Raw genomic sequence first — 24,306 nt, 5'->3', positions numbered from 1 at the left:
ATGTTGTTCATGGTTTCCAGGAGGATGGTGGAGTTGGCGTTGTTCGGGTCATTGACGTGGAAGTTTAGATCGCTCAGAAGGACCTAGTGGTCATCTGTAGGAGAGGGTGACCCACATTGTGATATTGGTGTCAGTCTTGAGTTGGAAATTGAGGTGTTCCATGTGGAGTGTTGGGTCATCATTGGTGATGGTGCAACAGATGGTTTCTTTGAAGATGGCGATGCCACCTCTGTGTTTGTTGGTGTGGTCCTGGTGTATCATCTTGTATCCTTCGGGGGTGGTGCAGGGGTGTAGAATTTAATAAAATATCTACTTGTCCATGGGACAGCTTGCTTCTTAAATCTACTTGTCCTGTAAAAAAAAATCAACTTGTTCCTTTAGTGCTATGTAGTGCGGCGACAAATTCTGGCAACAATCTCATTATGTAAGAGCTCTGTTACTAGCACCTCTCTGATTATGCCAGGGCTACTACTATAGTAGGGCTTGAATTATTGCAATTCCAATCCCTATTATAGCAATTTCCTTATTTTGCCACCTTTCCGCAGATCTAAATACTGGGGCGGGAGGAAGCAGTAAGCAATAGTTCCAGGGCTGAAATGCCTTAAGTCTATAAACCTACTAACTTGCATGTTTTAAAGATTTTCACCAGCTCTTCTCTAATCTTTTCCCATAGTGAGAAAGGTTGGAAATTTACTTCTGACATTGGCAGAAGTTCTGTCAGGGGTGGGAAAAAAAGTGGTTGGAGGGAAAGTGAACTTGTAAACGCTCAATAGATTTTCACATGAGCAAATCTACACATGCATATTTTCTCGTGCTAAAATACATTTCACAAATATTTTGTAGGAGTACCATTTCCTGATCTACTTATGTAAGTGCTTGTGAATTCATGAAAGCCACTAATTTAAAGACATATACCATGGGTGCACTTTTGTGAGTTTCTTTAAGAATTGGGTCCCAAATTAGGTTTGAGGTTAACAAAGAAATTTAGTTTTTGTTAAACTTCTATTTATCTCTCTATCGACTGGCTTTACTGTGACTGATCGCATTCTGCTCTTCCACAAGTAGCACATTGGCACACAAAGTAGTTTTGTTCAGTGCCAGGAACTACTGTGGTGTAAGGAAACTAGAGGGGACCCCCCTCTCTAGTCTCACTCAGGGCAGGTGCTGTACTGAGGGAGCCCCCCCAAGGGGGGATGCGGGGCCTTTGTTATGCCACTGGTGGCAATGTGTGCTTTTTGAGACCAAAAACCTTTTTTTCTTTTTGCCAGTGTTTGTTACAATGGTGATGGGCTGGCAGCTCCCACAACAATAAAGAGTTACAAAAGCCATATCAAAACACTCATTGACAAAACCAAAAGACTCACAAAAAATGTCGGATTGATTGGCTTTGCCAGTGCTACCCATGAAAATGGTTACACTGATTTTCCATTAGGAATATTTTTGGGAAGTACTAACATGCATCAATACAATTTACTAACTGAAGCATCAAAGAATTAACTCCCTAAAATGTAATAGTAGCGAAATATATTTTTCCCACTTGCATTTTTTTCTGAACATCACTCTTGCTTACAACCTTCTGCAAACATCTGCATCTAATAAGAGAGCATTCTGTGAGTATTACACTTAGCCTCATATTGTTAAACTTTTCAAACATGTGTACACTTTTCTTTTTTACTGGAACCATTGTCGGTAGTGCAGTGTAAACTTAAAAAAATTATTTACAGCGCTCACCCTAATAATGAAGGCTTTTCTTTAATGAACCATAAATACAAGTTTGAACAGCATTAACTTTTAGATACACATATTATCTCAACTGCAGATAGTTCCCTTCTCTGTAAACTGGCAGCCAAATGGTTCGTGCTGTAGGAGGTTGGGCCTACTTATCCTAAGGGCAAAATAAACATGAAAACTTGTTGCCCTTGACCCCAAGCAATATGTCCCGGGCATCAAGCGATAAGAATTCCACATCCCTGATGGTGGTGGTGATGGCAGGGTTGAGCCATATTTTGGTGATGAAGGCCACATCAAGGGAAAGGGTGGAGATGGTGTCTCAGATTTTAGTGGCATGTTTGCAGAGAAAGTGGGCGTTGAGCAGGATGCATTGGAGTGGTTTTGGATCATTTGTGGTTTCCTTGGTGGGAACGGTGCAGCGTCCAGTGTTGGTTGGTGGCCAAGTGTAGCAGGAAAAGTGGCAGTAGTGGCAGATGAAGGGTCCTTTGGTTGAACATGGAGAGGAAATAAAGCATCTGATGTTGCGATGTCCAGCGTCCATGGCTCCTTGGAGGTGTAGCGTTGTAAGCGCGTCTGACCTTAATAAGTAACTTTAGAAGGGGACGCGAATAGGTTGATGAACCTTTTGACTTGCAATTAAGATATTCTTACCATAGCTCCAGTACATAATCAATAATCAATACACAATAATCAATAATCAACATCAATCAATAACATCAATAATCAATGGAGTGAGTAATTGTCACACACCATGACCTTTCAGTCGTGAATAACCACACCTTTTAGTAAAAGTTAGAATATTTATTTCCCTAAATTAACAATGCTAAGGTCATGTAGATTAATCTCAATATCAAATAAAACACATACTGAAACAATACTGGCAGAAGAAACGTAATCTAATCAAAGCTTGAACAACAACACATTCTAAAGTTATGGTGCTAATCCGTCAAAGTAATTACATACATTAAGTTTAGCAGAGAAATTCATCAAGCATTAATCCCTATTAGCATGATTTCATTAGTGTAGATCCTTAACTAACATCAGATTAGCATCAGCATGTTGGAATTCATACAAAAAGATGTAGTAACACAAATTTGGAAAAAACATCTAACTATGGCTCTATCAAAACAGTGCAGTTGGTACCTAGAAAGAAAAAGCAAATATGCATAATAGTCAACAGACTAGGTCATAATACCTATCTTCAGTGTGGATCAGCAAGCAGAGTCAGTCTTCGTCCTCAGGACATCAGTCAATCAGTAGGGAATCAGGATTCAGCATCAAAGTTCAGAAAATGCAAAGTCTCTAAACATTAAAGTTAAGCACGCCTTTTGTCAAGACGCACAAGAAATATTGACCTTACAGCCAGCAAGAAAATGGGCAATGACCCTGTCTTCTCTCAGTGTAGTACTTAACTACTAAAACCAATTCTCAAATCCCTATTGGTCAGTTAATCGCATGTTCACACTTTGTCCAACAAAACTAAAACTCCAAATCTATGAATTCTACTATTACTCCGTTCACATGTCGTTGATGGGTTTGTCCTGTAATGTCCTCATCATCCGGCTTGTCAGGTAACAATATTGTTGCAGCTTTCACTCTAGTCAGTATCTCCATTGTTCTTCTCCTGAGAAAGTCAGTCTCACACACATTACACACAAAATGTTACATTCACAGGAACATCATCTTCTAGCAGTCGGTTCTCATGACAAAGCTTCCATTATGAGCACATTTAAACAATACAATAGAAATCACAGTTTAACTCTCGAGGACAGCCATTTTATTAAACGTTAAGAAATGGAGCTTTGACATGAGGCTTGGCAAGAAGGCCATGACACACGCTTGTTAAGGCCTATAATTAATGAAGCTAAAGCTTACTGCATAACCTTTAACATGACATATTACTACATTAATCAAAAAAATGCCCAATATTTCATATTATTAAATCATTGATTAGTACATTTCGTTAACATTGGTGGCCATTCTTCGTTATCACATTTTCAAATGCGTGCATTATTTTTCTACGTTGTTACATTTTCTACATAAACTTATTATTCAGAATATATCAATACTCATTAATAATTTTTTCTAAAACACCTGCACTAGCAGCATCAGATGGTGAGCGGGGTCCTGGTGCTGGGCGCTGTCCAGGCACGGATGGGTTTGCCTAAAATAGTCCTGGGAGATGGGCGGGCCAGCAGGGAGTAGGGAGGAAGGGTGAGAGTGGCAAGGTGTGAGGAAGCCGCGTTGGTAAGATGTGGGGTTAGGGGAGCGAGTGGTTGCTAAGGCTTAAGCAAAAGAAGTGTGAGGTTGCTAGGGAAACCCTAACACAAACTGAGGCAAAGCAAGTGGAAGCATGAGGTTGCTAGGCAACCGAGCAGTGCTGTAATCCAGTGCCAAGATGGAGAGCATCAAGCAGGAGAGCGATGAGGCCAGGGGAGCTGTGACCTGGCCTGAGCGTCAAGGACTGCTTGCCTTGCGTTTGCCTCTTCGTTGGAACATGGACAAGGACTTGTGTCCTTCCAATGTACATTTTTCAGGCTCCACTTCATTCGTTTTGTTTAAGCACTCTACAAGAGTGCGTGTGTTTTCTAGCTTTCTCCCTCGTGTACTTTCTTCGCCCATGTTCCTATTTCTCACCCTCATTCAGTTGCCCTTCCTGCTTCCTCCCGCCCACCATCCTTTGCTATTCTTGTTTCCCCACCACCCCTCTGTCTATTTGCTCCCCCAACACGGTTCGTCCACCTTCCATAGCGTATAGACTACATTATTTGGGTTATTGTTGTTATTTGTCCTTGAAAATGGCACCTTCCCAGACTGATGTCACATTCAGGGTTTTGTTGACGTCTGATCTAAATGACTTGACACTTTCACAGTTCTTGGAAAGACATGCACAGATGAAACCTGTGTCAAAGGCAGGCATGATGATTCTGCATAATTTGAGGAAAAATGTCAGCCTCCATTGTTAAAGATGGAAGCCCCTATTACCTAGAATGGATTTGGTGCCAGGTAAACAAGCTGGACAGGCTAACTAAAATGGAGACTATAGCTAAAATGGAACCTTTCCTGTATGTGTTTAAGAACCTAAAATGAAAAGAAAGAAGCCTAAATTCAAGTGATTAAAATAGATAAAATAATAGAATTAGGGAGGGAAACAGTCATAAGATTTATGCCATTCTTGGAATCATTTCTAAGCTAAATAGTCACTAAATTATCATCAAATGTGTTTTTTATTGATCTTGCTTATCAGAGATATTCATTATGCGTTTATAGAATTAAATTACATGCCAGAAATGTGCATTTGATGAGATAGCAATTTGTCACTTCTTACATGTTCAATATCTTGTCTTCAAACTGTGCTGTAAGATATGATCCTTACAACAGTGTGTTTGCTTTTCCAGCCCCTCACACTCCTTCTCAGATCGATTCTCCTATCTACAGCTGCTCTCCCTCTGTGTGTTGTCTCAGCCCCGCCTACTTGACCTCCATTGTCAACCTACTCTCCCCTCACCTCCTGGCCACCCTCTGTTGTCAGTGTTTTTCCCTATCCCATCTTACCCGCCCTCCATTGTTTGTGTGCTGCTCCATCCCCGCCTCCCCACCTGCTACTAGCGCTCATTTTTTATATTTTTCATATTCATGGAACAAACAGACATTTCGTATGCAGCTACGTGATGTAAACTCGAGATAATTTTAACAAAGGTCATACATTACAATACATCACATTAGGATTCCCAGCCCTCCCAGAATTAAATAGATTTATTGAGGCCTGAATTTATGGCTGTTCAGTGCAGGGGGCAGTGGAGGAAGTTGGCCAGGAGATGTTTGAGTCAAGGGGGCCCCTAGCCCAGGCAGCTCCAAACCTGTCCTCACGCAGTCCAAGAGATAGTTGCCCTGATCTGTATTTTACGGGTTGCTTCATTTCCTGTACCACACATACACCCCCCTTCCCTGCCAACAGTACACAGTCTAGCAGCAGACAAGGGGCAGGAAAAGCAAGGCACTATGGGGCAGATTTAAGAGCCCCTAGCACAACCTTAGGGATGCCATAGGGCCATTTCTTTTTACGCTAAGGCGCAGCTAAAGTGGTATTTTCCCACGCCATATTTACAAAGTGGCGCAATGCATGCATTGCGCCACTTTGTAAACCCTTGTGCCACATTATGCCTGTGCCAGGTATAATGTATGGAAGGTGGGCGTTCCCCCCTTAGGGGGGGCGAAACAGTGGCTCAAAGCAGGAGTTAAGAGGGGCCTTCCATTATTTATAATGGGCCCCTATGTACTCTGCAGGAGTAGCGCCAAAACTTCCTGCAGAGTACATCAATAGCGTAAAAAAATGATGCTATTGCCCCCTAAACTTCGGCATTTTGCACCGTATTTTAAATATGGCGTACACATCGTGGTGGTAGAGGGGCGCTGAGGGACGCAAGGAAAGTGGTGCTGCACGAGGTGCAGCGACACTTTTCTTAAATCTGCCCCCACGTCCCTAGTGGTGATGCTTCCAGAGATCTGCCTCATTACATTGACTCACCCTAGCTTCAGCACCTTCCAAAGCCAACAGTACAGCACTAGGGCCCTGCTAATCACCACTTAGCCTGGAGTCACTCAGCATGCCAAAGAAGACATGTGCCTGAAATGTCGGAAGTCTTTCTGACTCAATGTCCTTCTCCAGGAGCATGGCCTCTTCACCAACCTCTCTCTTGGTGACAGTGGGAGACCGTCATGCTCACCTGGAACCACCAGTCTCACATCGCCATCACCAGGGACACCGTTCACTGCTGGCCAGTCTGCCTACAATGTCTGGAGTTCCAAGGCTGATGCCCTCTGGCACCCACTGATTCTGTTAGGCCTGGGTGCCTCACAGACCATCTGTAGCCTCAGCCCTGTGAACAATGAGGGCAGAGTTCCAAGGAGACCCACACTATCACCCCCAGCTCTAGGAGTGCAAGCTGCTGCTTCTATTTATCAACATGGCAGGATTATGAAGGATGGAAGGGGATTTGGGATGGAGCTCCTCTATAGTGCTTCCAGGTTCTTAACAGCCTAGCCATGGCCCCAGTGATGTAGTGTTCTTTAAAGAGATGCTTCTTCAACTGTTTCCTAAATTGGAGCAGTGTTGGAGTGGGCTTTATGGATATTGGGATGTTGTTTGAGATCCTAGGTGCATAATTGAAAAAGGCCTGCTGCCTTGTTTTCTCTTTTATACTCTTGATAGTTTGCAGTTTGGTGATGTCCTGACTTGAGGTATGCTGTGAACCACCAGAATTGGCGAGGTTGTCTTCAAGTTAAACAGGAGTGCTGGTCATAATGGCTTGTTGAATGATGCTTCTGGTTTTGAAGATGGTGTGGGTTGGCAAGAGGAGGTAATGGAGTTCCATCACAATGTTGTTCCAATCACATTTAATTACAAGACAGCATGTATGCTAAAGCTGATGTTAGCAGCATGTGAAATATCTATACTTTTGCAAACAGAGATTAATAGGATGTTATTCGGCCATGCGCAGCAGCGAATGACCACATGTCCTGGCCTGCAGCCAACCCCCCCCCAACCACCCAACCCTGAGAGAGGGAGGGAGGGAGAGAGAGGGAGAGATAGAGAGAGAGAGAGAGAGAGAGGCAGTGATTTAGGCTTTGACGAATGATATACTTAGAATAAGATTTTTGTGGACAAATTGTAAAGGCAAGTGTTTTTGTCAATTAAATAGAGTGAGATCACCTTGTAGTATGTAACTTAAATATTTATAGTTGAAAAGAAACTAAAGCAGGAAATGACCACAGATCTCACCTAAACAGGAACCCTTAACCTTCAGTGTGCCTGTCTGGGACCTTAACCACTAGGCCAGAATTGACTCCTTCCTATACTGTGTCCGGAAGTAGCTATGGCATGCAACCTACAGATTTTGAGGAGAAAAGTACTTCAATGTTCCATCACTAGGAATGTTTAATAGTCAAAACACTAAACAGACACGCTGTCATGAGATACTAGGATTTGAACCCTCAACCTACTGACCGTCCAAGAGTTTTACCACTAGGCCAGAAGTGACCCTTCTCAGCTGTCTATCAAAACGTAATTATTACATTTGTGCCAAACATCTTACTAGATTGACATTTTGAAGTCATTACATGGAGTGACCATTGCAATAACAATCTCTCTCTCTCATTCTATTATGGGATGGAAGAGAGAGAGAGATCGAGAGAGGGACAGGACCACAGGGTGAGCCTCCAGGCCCCCGTGGTCCTAGCTGGCTCCCTGCATCTTGCGGGAGCCGGCATTGCTCCTACAAGCAGTGAGCTGCTTTAAATAGCAGCTCCATGCTTGCGGGAGCAATGCTTTCAACTGTTTCCCTGTATGCATATTTGTGTGCAGGGAAACAGATGAATACTTCACTTTCTGCAGGTGAGAGTTGTTTGACAGCTCTCACTTGCAGAAAGTGAAGTGTTTGCTCTGGCTTGGCTGGAGCTGTCAAAGCTCCCGCCAAGTCAGAGCAAACAGCTATGTCCAGGGGGTGGGCACCCCTGGACATAGGGGGAGCCGGCCCTGGGGGTGGCGGTCCCTCTCCAGTGTAAAATAGCCCCAGGGAGGTGGTGGGCCCCGGGCCAGGGTGTCCGCAACAGACACCCTTCATTATTTTAGTTCAGCCCTGGGGAGGGGGTGGTCGCTGGGTTTGCAGGGGGACGCACGACCCTCACATTTTATTTGATTTCATCCCCGGGGACGCTCCTTGCATTCTAATTGATCAAAGCCTTGGGGAGGTGGCGGTCCCAAGCCACGGTGGGGGGGCTGCGCAGCCCCCTCACATTCATTATAAAAAAAGCCTTGGGTAGGTGGCAGTCCCCAGGGCATCAAAAAGCCCTAGGAGGGGGTACCCTGTGCCCCCTTGCTTAATTTCAACATGCCCCCAGGACCTGGCCCACCAGGAGGCTTTATAAAAACAAGCATGGCAGCTTGCTCTCGTTTTTCTTTTTAAAATGTTGCCATGAATTTGCAACATCATCGAAAATTTGGGGCATAAACCTTTTTTTAAAAAGTGCTTTTTTGCCCTGGTGTGGTTCCTCTTTGACCTCAGCACCAAAGCTAAGGGGTCAGGGTGTCTCTACCCTGGCACCTTTTCTTTTTTTTCACTTTTTTTCTGGGAATCCGCTGAAGGAGAGTCCCAAGATGGCTGCCAACACTTCCTGGTTTGAAGTGTTGCCAGCCCATCAGAGCTCTGCAGCTCCATGCATGAGCTCTTATTATTCACAAAGTCATCGGGGAGGTTCAGCTGCCCTAGATATACAAATTAATTTTCCCTTTAATATCTAAAAAAACTACTGAATGGATTTACACCAAATAACCAAAAGCACAATCTGCGGAACAAAATCTAGCTTTCTTTAAAATTTGGTGTAACTCTGTCCAGCAGTTTGGGCTGTAGTTACGTTCAAAACTTCCATGGGAATTAAGATGGTAAGCACACGTTTTTTGACGCCCTCACCCCCTTTTTCTCTGCCCCGCTTGACGGATCACCCCGAAACTTCCCAAGCGTAACAGGAATCATCTGCACACTTTTTTTTCAAACATTTTGTTAAGATTTGTCAAACAGTGCGAAAGATATAGGCAGCTCAAAAAACTGTTTTCCTATGGAAGCATATAAATGATACATATATAGAACAAAGAGCTATAGTCTATTCTCAATATGAGCTGTGCTTTTCAATAAAGACAGAATCTCAATAATCAGACGGCATCACAGAAATAAATGATTATGTATTCTATCTCTACAACACTAGCCCCTCTACCACTTTGTGAAGGGGCATTGCTGCCTTAAGCACAGAATGAACATAATGCAAGATACCATACGAAGAAATAGATCTGCAACTTTTATTGTTTATAGAGTCACATGCAACCCATCCACCCTCTTCCTTGTGAAGTTCAGTTGGGCACAGACAGATTGCACAGACAAATACAACACTCAGAACGAGGAAACATAAACCAACAACCTAAATAATGTCCCAAGGTCAGGGACTGTTTATGCTGGCCATGTCATGAGGGGTCTGGTTTCTGACAAGTTCATGGAAGTACTAAAACTTTAACTTTAGGATAAGACCAAACAGTACATTCCAAGCCCAAATATTAGATGGCAAACCTTACCCAGCATTTAAATCCATTATAGAAAATCTGTAAATCTATAATTAAAGGCAAGTAACATATTTGATCTAACAGGGGTAAACTTCAATCACACAAATGACTGAAGGATGAGACACAGACAAGTGAAATTATGAAGCGCTGGGGCATAAAGAATTAGCTACATTTTGTGTTGGCCTTGACTGCATAGTTTCCAGATGTAGCAGCTATCTTTCCTGCAGCATAGGTGAAAAGAAGTTGCAGTTGATGTCCAGTCCTCAGTCAATAAGGAGAATGAGATAGCCAAAACCTACCACCATGGTACAGTTTTCAAGACAAATGCCAGGAAACACTCTGGTATAGCAATGCGAGATTTGAGACATACAATTTATTGTTGTTACACTGCATGGTACTCTGAAGGACTTAGGGCCTGATTACGATATTGGGGGATGGGATACTGCGTCACAAACGTGACAGCTATCCCACCCACTGTATCACAAGTTCTGTAGGATATAATGGAACTTGAAATACCCTGTTACGTTTGTGATGGAGTATCCCATCCACCAATATCGTAATAAGGCCCTTAATATGTCTTTCCAATCTATATTGATAGGTGTAATTTCATTTTATAGAAAAAAATTAAAACATAAAATGTCACTTTTGAGAAAACATTTCATCTGAATGGTTTAATCGGCATTTTCAAGATAAATGACATTTACCATTTTGAAGAAATCAACTCTTAGAATATTACATTTTGTTAAATGTCACAGTGCAAAAGGGGCTCTGTTTTGTTTAACAAAGATAGAAGTTGCCCAACCAATGATCAATTTCCTTGAAGAGTTACCTACAACTTAAGATCCCAAATGACTAACAAAATCTTCGTATCAATAAATTACTAGTAAAATGTCAGCAATATCACCAGAGGCTAAATTTCATTTGAAAGAAACACTGTGGGGGTTATTCCAACTTTGGAGGAAGTGGTAATCCGTCCCAAAAGTGACGGTAAAGTGACGGATATACCACCAGCCGTATTACGAGTCCATTATATCCTATGGAACTCGTAATACGGCTGGTGGTAAATCCGTCACATTTGGGACGGATTACCACCTCCTCCAAAGTTGGAATAACCCCCTGTGTTGGGTATTCTGGACTACTTAGATTCACCGGCATCCCAGCATAATTTCTAATGTTTCATAAAATGAGACCATGCACCCAAAATGGCCACCATAGCGCAGGAAGGCATTGCTTTTGCAGCTCTGAATTTGTGTTGCACCACAAATCTAAGTCCCAGGTGCTGTTGTGAAAGCCACAACTATTCATATTACAATATTCATTTTACACTATGGGGGTTATTCTAACTTTGGAGGAGTGTTAATCCGTCCCAAAAGTGACGGTAAAGTGTCGGATATACCACCAGCCGTATTACGAGTTCCATAGGATATAATGGACTCGTAATACGGCTGGTGGTAAATCCGTCACTTTTCCGTCACTTTTGGGACGGATTAACACCTCCTCCAAAGTTAGAATAAGCCCCTATGTTTCTTAAATTTATGTTAAATAGTCTTTTCCTATGCTATCTTTAGTTATTATGTTGTACCACAAGTTAATAAAAAGTTATGATTATTTTCACTTGATTATTACAATTATTGTTATCCACAATTTAGAAATAGTTCTACACTGAAATTTCCGTGTTCTGTTAGTCTGCTAAAATGTCTTGTAACACATATTTTCGTATATGTACTTCAGTTACGAAAAACAAATCAGATAAGGAATTCTCCAGACTCTGGAAATCCTATAGTATTTTTCTCTACCTTCAAAACGATTGCATGAACTACAAAACAGAAGTTAAGATCCACCAGTTCTCCACTGCCTATGACTCCAGGTGAATCGACAAAAGGCCTGCATGACTTCTGGATACCACATCCAGTGTGCTTCCATTGTATATACCCAGCTCTTTCCATGACACATCCATAGCATTGTCTCACACTGCTGTGGGCACTACAAAGGTGTTATACATAAATATAGAAACTAAACACGACAGACCAAAAGCAAGTACTTTCTCAAATAAACATCATCAAAAAAGGGTGAATATTAGTTGATATTATTTCTTACATAGACCATGGTGTCCAGCATATTAATTTGTTCCACTTTGTTTCTCGCATACCGAAATATATTTATATTGTATTACTGCAGATGAATAACCTTTTTCAGGTTTTTGTGCCTTTTATGCACGGACTATGTTAAGAACCCATGCTCAAGCTGTAAAATTATATTCCTATTTGATTAACCGTTTTAGCATTTTAGTATTGGGGTTGCGTGGAAAACTCTTACATCTCAGGCCAACCGGGGACTAAAGAAGTTAATAGGACTACTGTATATCCTACTGTGTAACCTGCTCTTCAAAGGATTCAGTTATAGTGGGTTGACTCGGTGTTTCGTCACTCCCAGGTCAAACAAGCAGTGGCAAAGCCAACAAGTTTCACCTATGCCAATGCTATTATCTTTGTCAATGTTTTTTACATATTGTAGAGCAGTTGAGCTGCTGCGCAGTATAACTTAAATTAAAAGAAATGCGCTATGACACGAACAAAATGACAAAGCCAAGAGAGTCTGCATAAGATAAACTTATTGCCTTTGCCAGTGCTTGTTTATTCAAGCCTCCCCAGATGTCTCCACAAATCACCTGGCCACTCGAGTCAACAGTGATTCGATTCTCAGCCACCTCAGCATGTTTACTCAGCCCTGGCAGGACTCCTACTTCAGGTGATCCTCGACTAATTGTCCTAATCTCTCCCTGCCTAAAGGAGCCTGTCTCGCCCTGTTTTCAGGAATAGAAAGCAATAGCTGAACTTTGCAAATGCTCCTGGCCGCTCTTCTGTACTTTGTTGTCCTTCTCTTCAGCTCAGTATCTGGTACTGTGAAGCGGCTACTAGTGGTATACTTAGCCCCTTGCTAATCACCATTAAGTAAAGCAATAAAATAACTTGTGACTGGTTTTTGAAGTGTATGTTTCTGCAGGTGTAATTAGGTTTGAAAAGCTCAAGAAGGAAGCACAGATTAAACCCAGGCACGAATCAGGGCGGTGAACAGGCAGGCTTTTTTTCTGATAGGGCCATGTGGTTAGACTGTGATCACATGCTGTGAGCTATACGCGTACACGGACTACCTTACGGACTTACTATGGTCCGGGTGCAACTATTGATATAGTTTTATAGTGCACCTCTGAACTCAACATGGAGTACCTTCATTCATTAAAAGACTCTTCACTCTGAATGCCGCAATATGGACATAAATGGCACACTTTGAGTTCCATATACTATATCAGCAAGCCTTGAAAAAGTCGTTGTTACGACGAAACACGTGTCGGCTGTCTCCACATTGAACACTGTGGCTGATGTTTTTCAACGGATAAACTAAAAGGAAGAATAAAGGACATTATTTTGAATATTTGATTGTGCTGTGGTTCCTTCTATTCTGTGATCTTTTGAGCCTCCAATTCTGAAATCTATTTGCTGCTTCTTACCTTAATCAAATTGTGTGATCCTGGGATAACCACTTAAGGTTTTCATTTTTAGTGGACGGGAAACAACGACTGCAGCAGTATGTGTTTGTTCCCTAACCCCGTTTTTCTGACGTTTTCAGTACAAAGAAACATATTCCTTTGTGGCAGCAGGGCCTATGGCAGCCTTGCCACTGTGCTGATCGTAAGGCCCTACATATATAGCCCTGGGCATTTCCATGTGCTTGTTTGAACCTCTTGAAGTGTGGCCCTGCCCGTTCTAGTGCTACAGAAGCCGGCGGCACTTAGGGCAAGCCAGCCGGCATGTCACTGACCTCAGTGAGCTAAACTAAACCATAATGTGCCCATGTTAGAAATGGGGTCCTTGATTGGCAGTCAGCTTACCCCCTGTCCAAGCAAGGACTCTCACTCTAGTCAGAGTAAGTCACACACAATCCAAATTATCCTGTGCCCACCCTCTGGTAGCTTGGCACTGAACAGTCAGGCTTAACTTAGAAGGTAATGTGTAAAGTATTTGTGCAATAATTCATAGAATAACACCATATAGCACCACAAAAATACACCACACAATGTTTTGAAAAATATATAATATTTATCTGGTTGAATGCAGGTCAAAACTATCAAAGATGCAATAAGAACATGTAGAGATATCACTGAAAAGTGACATAAAGGGTCGTAAGTCTTTTTAAAGCAAACAAAGTCTCTTTCAAGCACAAAGTACCTGGTTTGCGTGAAAAATCTCGGCAAAGGGCTGCAGAGGAGGAGAAGCATGGAAACAAAGGGGTGTGCGCCGATTTCTTGGGTGCTCGGTCATGGATCCTCTTAGGGTTGCAGGGTTTTCAGGCGCCCCGGAGTCTGTGCGTGGAATCCTGGGCTTGCGGAGTGAAGTCACAAGTGCTGCGTCGATCCTGTGGGCAGTGCGTGGAATTTTCTCCCGCACAGCAGGCGCTGCGTCGATTCCTCTCTGGAAGTCAGCCTGTGTCGTCCCAGGTGGGCTGTGCATCGATCAAGTGGGTCGTGCGTTGAAGTTCCGGTTGCAACCCAGGCGCCTCATCAATCTTCTCCTTGCGAAGTCACGCTATGTCATCCCGGTTCGGCGTGCAGTGAATTTCTCACTGTGGGGCAGGATGTGCATCGTTTTTAGCAGGCTGTGCGTCTAATTTTCGCCGCACAAGGAGTCCAGTTGCAAGAGTGAAGTCTTTTTGGTCCTGAGACTTCAGGGAACAGGAGGCAAGCTCTATCCAAACCCTTGGAAAGCACGTACTCACCACAGCCAGAGAGCAGCAAGGCAGCAGGGCAACAGCAAGGGAGCAGTCCTTCACAGAAAGCAGTCAGGTGAGTCCTTTGGGCAGCCAGGCAGTTCTCCTTGGCAGGATGCAGGTTCTGGTTCCGGTTTTCTTCTCCAGGAAGTGTCTGAGTTGGAAGGGGCAGAGGCCCTGTTTATATTTCCCCAAATGTGCCTTTAAAGTGGGGGAGACTTCAAAGAGTGGCTTAGAAGTGCACCAGGTCCCCTTTCAGTTCTATCCTGTCTGCCAGGGTCCCAGTAGGGGGTGTGGCAGTCCTTTGTGTGAGAGCAGGCCCTCCACCCTCCCAGCTCAGGAAGACCCATTCAAAATGCAGATGTATGCAAGTGAGACTGAGTATCCTGTGTTTGGGGTGTGTCTGAGTGAATGCAAAGGAGCTGTCAGCTAAACCCAGCCAGACGTGGATTGTAAGGCACAGAAAGATTTAAGTGCAGAGAAATGCTCACTTTCTAAAAGTGGCCTTTCTAAAATAATAATATTAAATCCAACTTCACCAGTCAGCAGGATTTTATATCACCATTCTGGCCATACTAAATATGACCTTCCTACTCCTTTCAGATCAGCAGCTACCACTCAAACAATGTATGAGGGCAGCCCCAATGTTAGCCTATGAAGGGAGCAGGCCTCACAGCAGTGTAAAAACGAATTAAAGAGTTTTTCACTACCAGGACATGTAAACTACATAAGTACATGTCCTGCCTTTTGCCTACACAGCACCCTGCCCTATGGGTTACCTAGGGCAGTGGTTCCCAACCTGTGGGCTGGGGACCCCTGGGGGTCCGCAAAGCCTCCTCAGGGGGTCCGCGACTGCTTAAAAAATATAATAATATTAGGTCCCAGCTATCAGAAATGACTCAGGGGGGGTCCTCGGGTTCCAATAATGATTCAGTGGGGGTCCCCCAGCTCCAATACTGTTAAATGGGGGTCCACAGAAGTCAAAAGGTTGGGAACCACTGACCTAGGGCATACCTTAGAGGTGTCTTTTATGTAGAAAAAGGGGAGTTTTAGGCTTGGCAAGTACTTTTAAACGCCAAGTCGAATTGGCAGTGAAACTGCACACGCAGGCCTTGCAATGACAGGCCAGAGACGAGGTTAAGGGGCTATTTAAGAGGGTGGCACAATCAGTGCTGCAGGCCCACTAGTAGCATTTAATTTACAGGCCCTGGGCACATATAGTGCACACTACTAGGGACATATAAGTAAATTAAGTAGTCCAACTGGGTATGATCCAATGTTACCATGTTTAAAGGGAGAGAACATATGCACTTTAGCACTGGTTAGCAGTGGTAAAGTGCGCAGAATCTAAAAACCAGCAAAAACAGTGTCCAAAAAGTGGAGGGAGGCAGGCAAAAAGTTAGGGGTCACCACCCTAAGGCTGTCAGGTCTAACAGCCCAGTAACTCAAATACAACCAGACAAAAATACACACACTCTGGCGCTCTCAGCCAAAAAAGACACCAAGAGATTGTCCTCATTCTAAACTGTAGCCACCTAGGTGGGGCGAAACACGGCCTAATAAGATAAATGCTTTATTCATCAATTTTTAAACCATGTTAATAAATAGACACAAATGTCATCACTTAACATACGTAGAGGGACTCAAGGAGTGCCAGTGGTGTGGTAGGACAGACTGTGCCGTCTCTGCAGTGTTAGATCACACTGGGTACCACCGTGCACTATCATAGCACCCATCACGGAAGCACCTTCTCCACGGTGGCATTGACTGAAGCTGGTAGGCAACAGCACTCGTTTCTGGGGACGGGGACTTAATGCTCATCACAGTATATTGACCAAGAAAAAGAGGGGGGAAAACAGAAAAGGGGTGAAAGAGAAAGATTAACAAATGAAAATCACCCCGTTGATGCGGAGGTGCAAATGTCCGCCTCGCTGATGTGAGTAAGGTAAGGTTACTTCATCGGGCCGTGGAGAAGAAATAGGGACATAGACTCCGACACCTGTTGGTTAGTGTAAAGGGCCGTTTATTAGGACAGACTTGCTCATCATGATAATACATCAACATAACCGTAACTTTAAATGAACAACTTTTCATCTTTAATCTTGTAACTCCTCGACTCCCATCCTCACTTCAATCCACCACTTATCCTTCGCTCACCCAATTTCCACTTCCATTCCCAAACATCCCCCTTTTCTGTTTATCCCCTGCCTGACTAGGGCCTCCCCAGTCTGTCATCCTTCACCTGCTTCTTTTTCCCCCCTTGAAGGGTGGACAAGCCCTCATCTGACTCTCCACCCACCCCCATCTACTGCCACCCAGCACAAACCCTCGTGGCGTTTTGCTGCCTCACCAGCGAAACCCACTGCAAAACTTCATGCCCTTCCATCAACCTCACTCTGCCAAAGTTTCTCTCCCCATAAGTTGGTCAGTAAGAAACACAACTACATCATGTAATGTGCATTCCCCATCTCTGAGAGATGTACACTGTCATCCCTGAAAAGCACCTGCTCGTCTTCTTTTATCCCATCGTGTGTCAGCACTTTAAAGTCATGTGCCCAGCAGAAAACCTGCATAGCCCTATTGAGCTTTATCCGATCCCTCTCAATAGCCCCATGTTTCAGTGATCCTCGGCATTTCCTCCTGGGCACAAATTCTGTCCACACTAAACAAGTCCCATGCATGTTGCCACTCAGCAAAGCCAGATCCCGTTGCATGTGTTGTTGTAGGATGAGCACAGCGAGACGGACCAGGTCATTCTTCCCAAGGTGTAATACCAATATATCAGGACATCCCCACCGCGGCAAAATCGATGTGATAAAAGGAAGCAAATTGCCCCACCTCATGACGCTGTTTCCCCACCATAACACCTCGTGCCTGCTACTCCGGAGTCCCAGAGATCGTCCATAGACCTGTTTATCTGCATATTAAGCCGCCCAATGAATGAAAGAGTGTCCGACCAACCATGTGATCGCCTTATTTTTCTCCGGGCCACTCACGCAACCTAGAAAGAGAAACAAATGTCATTGTGTAAAACAACAAACCCCCCACCACCACCTTTGCAACCCACACCTCTGACAACCTCTCCCTTACCCCAAACTTGCCTCTACCTTTCCTCTTAACCAAAATCATGACCTTACTTATCTCTCACAACATTTTGACCGCCACCGTCCAATGCGCCTGACCTGATCCTAATCCCACCCCAACCTGGCCGCTTCAGTCGCTGCGCCAATTCTGAAAGAGTGAGTACCGAGGCGTCTCAGAACCATTCTCAAAATGGACAACAACTGAAAAGCTGTAACCTTTGTACCATTCTCATGACAAAATACACTCTCCCGTCGACTCACCCTGCATTCCTTGAAAGTGTCCCATTCCCGTACCGGGTATGCTTCCAACACTCCCCCATACTCCAACCGTATCCACTTACCCTTACCCAGTTGATCCATCTTTGATCACCTCAATCATATTCCTAATCTCTCACCTTGATGTTGAACTTCACTCACCCTTAAACCACAAGCTTTCCCCACGCCCAACAATTCAGGCACATGGAATGCCCCAAAAAACATCCATATTATACACAAGCGAAACAGGGCCACCTCGTTGGTGTTCAAACAACAAACGGGCAACACGTGCAAGATCTCCAAAAGCAACTCAAATGTAATGGCTTCACGAACAAAAACTGATACTGTGTGCATTCTCCCCAAACCTTTCAGCATTTTTCCCAGAATGTCATTCCTCGCCGAGTCCCAGCCAAAAAACAACTTCCTATAAAAAGACACCTCTGCCAATTTGCCCCCAATCGTGGCTGGCAATAAACCCTCCCGAAACAGAAATATAACAAAACGCATCACCCAAGCCTCAAGCGTTCCTTGTTCCTGTCTCCAAAATTGTCCCCTGCAAACTTCAAAGTCATGAAATTCCAACCATGCTAGGCGGTAACTCCAGAGGGTTGACTCAGCTTGTGACCTCTCCACCAGTCTCATTTCCATAACGCCCCCCATTCCCAAATGTCTGCCAGGACTGCTGTCTTGTGCTCCTCTGCACCAGGTGCCAACTGGCGGAAACGCTGCCACTGCAAACAAGACTGGAAATCTGCAATGGAATTGTTTACACCTGGAATATGTGCAGCCTTAAATATTATATTCAAAGTTAAGCAACACAACATAAACCTCAGCAACCGCAGTACTCTAAGATCCCTGGCCCTCTGTCTGTTCACCAAATCAACCACTGTCAAGTTGTTCACATGAAACATCACTGTCCTGTTAGCCAATTTGTCTCCCCACACCGACAAAGCCACCAGCATAGGAAAGAATTCCAAAAAAGGCAATGCTCCTACCTTGACCCAGCCATTGGGCAGTCCATGTCTCTGCACATCATCGGCCATCCCAAAACAGACCAAAACCCAATGCACCTGCCACATCCGAAAAAATCTGCACCTGCCAAACAGTGTCTTCCTCATAGAAAGACATGGAGACCCCATTAAACTGTGTCAAAAACAGGTCCCATACTCTAATGTCTTCTCGCAGACCCGTGGTCAACCTAATCCTGTGATGTGGGAGGAATGCACCCGACATTGCCAACCCCATGCGCCTGCAGTCCTACCAACCAGGACCACTCTGTATGCAAAGTTAAGAAATCCCAGGAGTTGTTGAGCCACGGACAGTTCAATCTTCCGCTTCAACCTGATCTCCCAGAAAACATTACAGAATCTCTTCAACCTTCGCCACAGGTACATGAGCTATGAACTCCCCTTGTGTCCAGTTCGATGCCAAAAAAGTCAAGACACAACTAGGGCCCTCTGTTTTCTCCGGGACTAAGGGTACCCCAAAATCCTGTGCCAACTGCTTCCTGCGTCCTGCTCTTCACGGGGACCTATTCGAGAAAGGCTGCCGCAGTGCTCTCGGGCGGCAGCAGTGGTGTTTGATGCAGTGCTCACTGTGGACCAACAAGTGTGTGTATAAGAGCTGTCGCCATGTCGAAGGAATCTGCTGCGCCAAGGAAGGACAACTGCAGGATGGAATTGCAGGTTGTGGAGCACTGTTGCAGTCCCGGTCCTGTTGTCACGAAGGCCAGATTAAAGAGGAAATGTCCCAACTGCTATGTATATTGTATGTTTTTCTAACTGCAGGAGGTGATGTGGAGCAGCACAAATATAGAACATACGCTCGAATAGAGTGCAGACATGCAGTGGATTAAAAATAGTACCTCAGAATCATGACGCTAGTGGAAGGACACTGGTTGACAGCCACTGTTCGCCAACCCTAAAGGGTACTTTGTCTAGACTCCAAAGAACAGACAAAGCCAAGGAACGAAAGAAAGTGCAGCCAGATGACGTCAGATGATGCCAGATGGCTAATTTGAAGCAAGAGAAGGAGATTGACAGGGGAATCCTACCAATGGTAAGGAATGGGCCGGCAGAAAGCCCTTCTTGATAAGAATTTTTTTAACACAAAAGATTTCGCCACAGCACAAGCGCTGTGCAGGTGAAACCTAAAAATGTGTATTGTTTAACTGTGTGATATTAATGCCTGTTATTATTCCCAAGAGACAATCCAGTATGACATGTTTGTCATGTTAACACCCTGCTACTTCCTGCTACCTTGTGGTGACTTACTTTTTTTGTTTTTGAGGGTGACTGACCTTTGTATGACCTTCAGCCCTGTGCCTTCCATTTATGCCATAGCATCTTCAGTAATGCACGTGTATAACTAGTCTGGTGTGCTGCTCGCCAAAGGCGGAGTGAAGCACCCACTGTACCAGCTTAAGTTGAGGTGTTTCGGAATTATTAAATTATTTTATGGCCTTTCTTAACTTTGATTTCTGGTTCGAAGACCATTTTAATTTAGAAGGAGAAACTTTTAAATACTGCATGAATACACAACTGTGGTATAAAGGAGGCAAATCAGCTTTTCTCTGTGGCAGAAAGAAAGAAACATTCTTGAAATGGCAAAGAAAAAAATAGTGAGACAGCATAAAGGAAGGAAAGAAAAATGCAAATAAGGAAAGATGGAAAGTTAAAAGGAAGCAGGATAGGACGTACAAAATAAAAATAGAAGGAAGGTGGAAAGCGAAGAAAGTTAGGGGAACAAAAGAATGAATCCTGGAAAGGAATAAAAAGAAAGAAAAAGGAAAAATAGCTGAAGCAGGAAGCAAAGGGGAAAAATAAAATGAAGTAATGGAAAGAAAAATGAGAGATGGGCGGAAGGGTGACAGAAGGAAAGAATAGAAAGGAAGAATTACAGAATAAAAGGATTTCAAAAAGAGTGACGGTTGAAAAGAAAGGAAGGCATAATAAGAGAATGGGAAGAAAGAAAGATTGAAAGCAGCAAAGAGAATTAAACCGGAATATAAAGAAGGACAGAAATATAGAGAGAAGGACTCGTGAAAGAATGGCCAGAAGAAAGGAAGGATGAAAAAGGGGATGGGAGGAGAATGGGAAAGGAGGACAGAAAGAAATAGAATCTTTGAAAGAATGGTGGAGAGAAAATGTAAAAATGAAAGAAAATAGAGAATACTGGTAAATCTGCGATTTCTGGCCAAATTCTTCTAAAATGATGTGGTAAAAGGCATGATTTTGAAGTATTTCCTAGGGGATGAAATTGACCGCTGGCTCCTTAATAGAAAGTGTCAGGATAGGTCACTTGGTAGAATATTTTGTTCTACGTGACTCACAGTGGGGGGGTTATTTTTATCTTATTTTTCTGGCTACTCCCTTGCTGCTCACAATATTATCTCTGCATTCTCAGTCTCTATGCGGATATCCTAGTCTGCACAGTGTGCCTCTTTAAGGGTATTTCAGTCATACATTATTGTTATGCAAATTTGAACACGTCACGTACCAAATTCAAATGTGCTATTGAACAGCTTTCAAAAATAGCTAGCTACGCCTGTGTTATGTAGAGAAAGGCCTGTGTGTATATGCACAAAAAGTAGTTTTCAAGTAACACTCTCTCACAGGAGCTTTGGGCCCTGTCAGACACTGAGACACTTACCCTAATACTGCAGGGACACCACGGGCCGGAGCACTCAGAACACCCCCCTGGCATGCACTACACACTAAAGGAAACAGCATGCTCAAACAGCTCAGAAGCACATCACATTGAAACACCACCACTTTCTCATCAAATCCGAGCAATGAAACAAAATGTAAGCGGGGAGAGAGAGTTTTACAAGTGGCAAGTATGTTGTGACCTGTGACCAGTCTCGGCTCGCTTGGGCTGCAGGGGGTGGGGTGGGGCAGCGCCCACGGGTGCGGAAAGGGGGTGGGAGGTTGCAATATTAATAAAATATATATATTTTTTAAATAAAACTTACCTCCGATCCGCACCACCACTCTTCCATCTCCTCAGCAGACAGGTACAGACTCCCAGCCTGCCCTGCGGCCAATCCTGATGTTGCTCAGAGCAGCATTAGGATTGGCTGGGAGCGCCCAGCCAGGGCACTCCCAGGCGGACTGGGAGCCTGTGCCTGCTCTCCCCAGCCCGAGACGGCCGGCCAAACATACATGCGCACTGAGGGGAGTGCTCTGTGCACTCCCCTTCATCCCTGTCATCCCTAATGCCTCACCCCTTTTACTACCAAACGATAATAAGCATAGTTTATTATCGTTTGGTAGTAAAAGGGTTGCGGCTGCTGCTGGCGGGGGTGGGGAGGCAATGCTCCTCCACCATAGCGAAAGAGCCTCAACTGTCTGTGACATCATTACATAGTAAGGCTGTGTTGCTTTGGACCTTCAAGAATCTGTTGTGATGCAGTAGAGGGCTTGCTTCTACTGATCCTTATAATCACCAAAGGACCCTGAGCACACTAGGTGGCATGCTTCATTATTGGGGTTGCTCCTTGCCTGCAGCTATTCCTGTTTCAGGGGGTGGGTCACTGTAGTGACTGAGGGAACCTATTTACGAAAAAGTCGCGCAGTGGAGTGCATCAAGTCACCTTGTTGCGCTACGTGACTGGGAAAAGGCAGGAACTTGCTATATTTAAGGCAACACTGCGTATTCCTGCAATTTCTCCTGTGCGGGTGCCCTTTCAGCAGCCTAGTGGCAACGCATGCACAGTGGCACCATGGCGCAAGGGTGCCTTTGTTGCATGCAGTATTGTTTTTGCGCAGGAAGGGACACCTTCCTCCACAAAAACAATCCTGTGATTTGTGAATTAGAAATACTTGTTATTCAATTAATTCGTTGTAGTGTTTGGCAGCTGCCTCAGTATTTGGTTAGGTGGGACATGGGTGAGTTACCTAAATGTTTGACTTCCTAGTGGGTAAGGATAATGTTGTTCTGTTCCTCACTCTTCCTCTTCTCTATTTTTCTAAATACCCGAACTTCTCTCTGACTTCCTCTCCTCACTCTTATTTCCAGGTTTTCCTCTCTGTCTTTTCACTATCCTCTTTACCGCCCTTTTATTCTCTTCTATCCTCTTTCTTCTGTTCAAATGTTTTTTTCTCTCTTTCTCTTCTATGTCCTTGACCCCTCTATGTGTGGTCGTGCACAATGTTCTCTCTTTCTTTGCCTTCTCTATCCATTGATGGCACATGGATCGTGCATTTCATGAATCCAGGCTCCTTCTGCCCCTGTGATTGTCCCCCGAGTGTCTCAAGGATAAGACTAGAGCGCTGTTTCCAGGCTTCTTGTTCTTTTGACAGGGTGCAGCAGGAGCAGCTGGCCGCCATCTTCGAGCTCATGAAGGAGAAGGAGGATACCTTTGGACCCATGACGGAAGTGGACGTGGAGGAGCAGCTGAAGCTCTACAACATGTAGTGTATGTGGCTTCGGGGAGTTTGGTGTCAGGAATGTCATTTGTAGATAAAATGTAGATGCCAGGACAATATTTTTCTAGCCGAACATGTTTGAACTGTTTTGGACAATGTAAGCTGCGTGAAGAAGATTCTTTCTGTAAGGAGACTATGATAATCAGTGGGTAAAATAACTATTTATCTTCGGAAATGCTAATAAGCGAGAGATATAAACAACGCTTTTATACTTCGCCTGAAGTTTGCGACTTTTGAAAATCTACTTCAAATATTTGTGGCGAAAGACACTGCAGGAGGGTTTAAGAAATCCTTCAATGCACATAGACTTTTGTACTGTACATTTTTCAAACTTTAAATTATATTTATTCTGCTTTACCATCTTTGAAGTTTGCTGTATTTATATAATAAAATATAATAGATTTTCCATTTACATGCAGGCTTGTTAATAAAACTTGATGTGGGCAGCTGTCGAAGTTATTCTGTGTCATGTACACTGAACGATCTCAAGTCTAGCTAAGTGGTGAGGCCACCAGTAACCTTGTAAGAGTTTTCAGAAAAAAAAAATACAATTCCATAAAATTCATAAAACCTTTGAAATTCACCAGTTATGGTTTATGGCGCAAACATTAATACATTCCTCCTATTTGTGCTGCATATGACATAACACATGGTAACATTGATGACATCATAACTGACATGATGACATAACCATTGACATCAGTTCTTGAACCATAATTCACACCTCTCAAGCACGCAAGAAGTGCTGCAAACACCACAAAAGACATTTCTCGCCCGAAAAATGCAAAGTAAATATAAATATTTATGTAATAGTTTTTCAAAGCAGGAATTGGAGTGAAGGGTGGGTTAGAAACAAGGCCACTGAAATTATCTTGCAGTGAAAGGCCAAATTAAGCCACAGCAATGACTAAATTGTGTGGCAAGAAAAGGCAAA

The 24,306-nt window shown here is 43.8% G+C and overlaps 1 protein-coding gene across 1 annotated transcript in view; it reads left to right on the top strand.

Moving 5' to 3' along the window:
- The window catches only part of MXRA7 (matrix remodeling associated 7), a 220,642-nt gene extending 196,826 nt beyond the window's left edge, over positions 1–23,816 (top strand). The window contains exon 4 of the mRNA XM_069200237.1: positions 23,247–23,816. Coding sequence (XP_069056338.1) covers positions 23,247–23,361 — 115 coding nt within the window. The 3' untranslated portion in view covers positions 23,362–23,816. The remainder of the gene's footprint in view (positions 1–23,246) is intronic.
- The last annotated feature ends 490 nt before the right edge of the window (positions 23,817–24,306 follow it).

The sequence above is a fragment of the Pleurodeles waltl genome, chromosome 7, assembly GCF_031143425.1.
Source record: "Pleurodeles waltl isolate 20211129_DDA chromosome 7, aPleWal1.hap1.20221129, whole genome shotgun sequence".
NCBI lineage: Eukaryota > Metazoa > Chordata > Amphibia > Caudata > Salamandridae > Pleurodeles > Pleurodeles waltl.
Note: the sequence above shows the minus strand (reverse complement) of the source record. Positions and strands in the feature narration are given on the sequence as shown.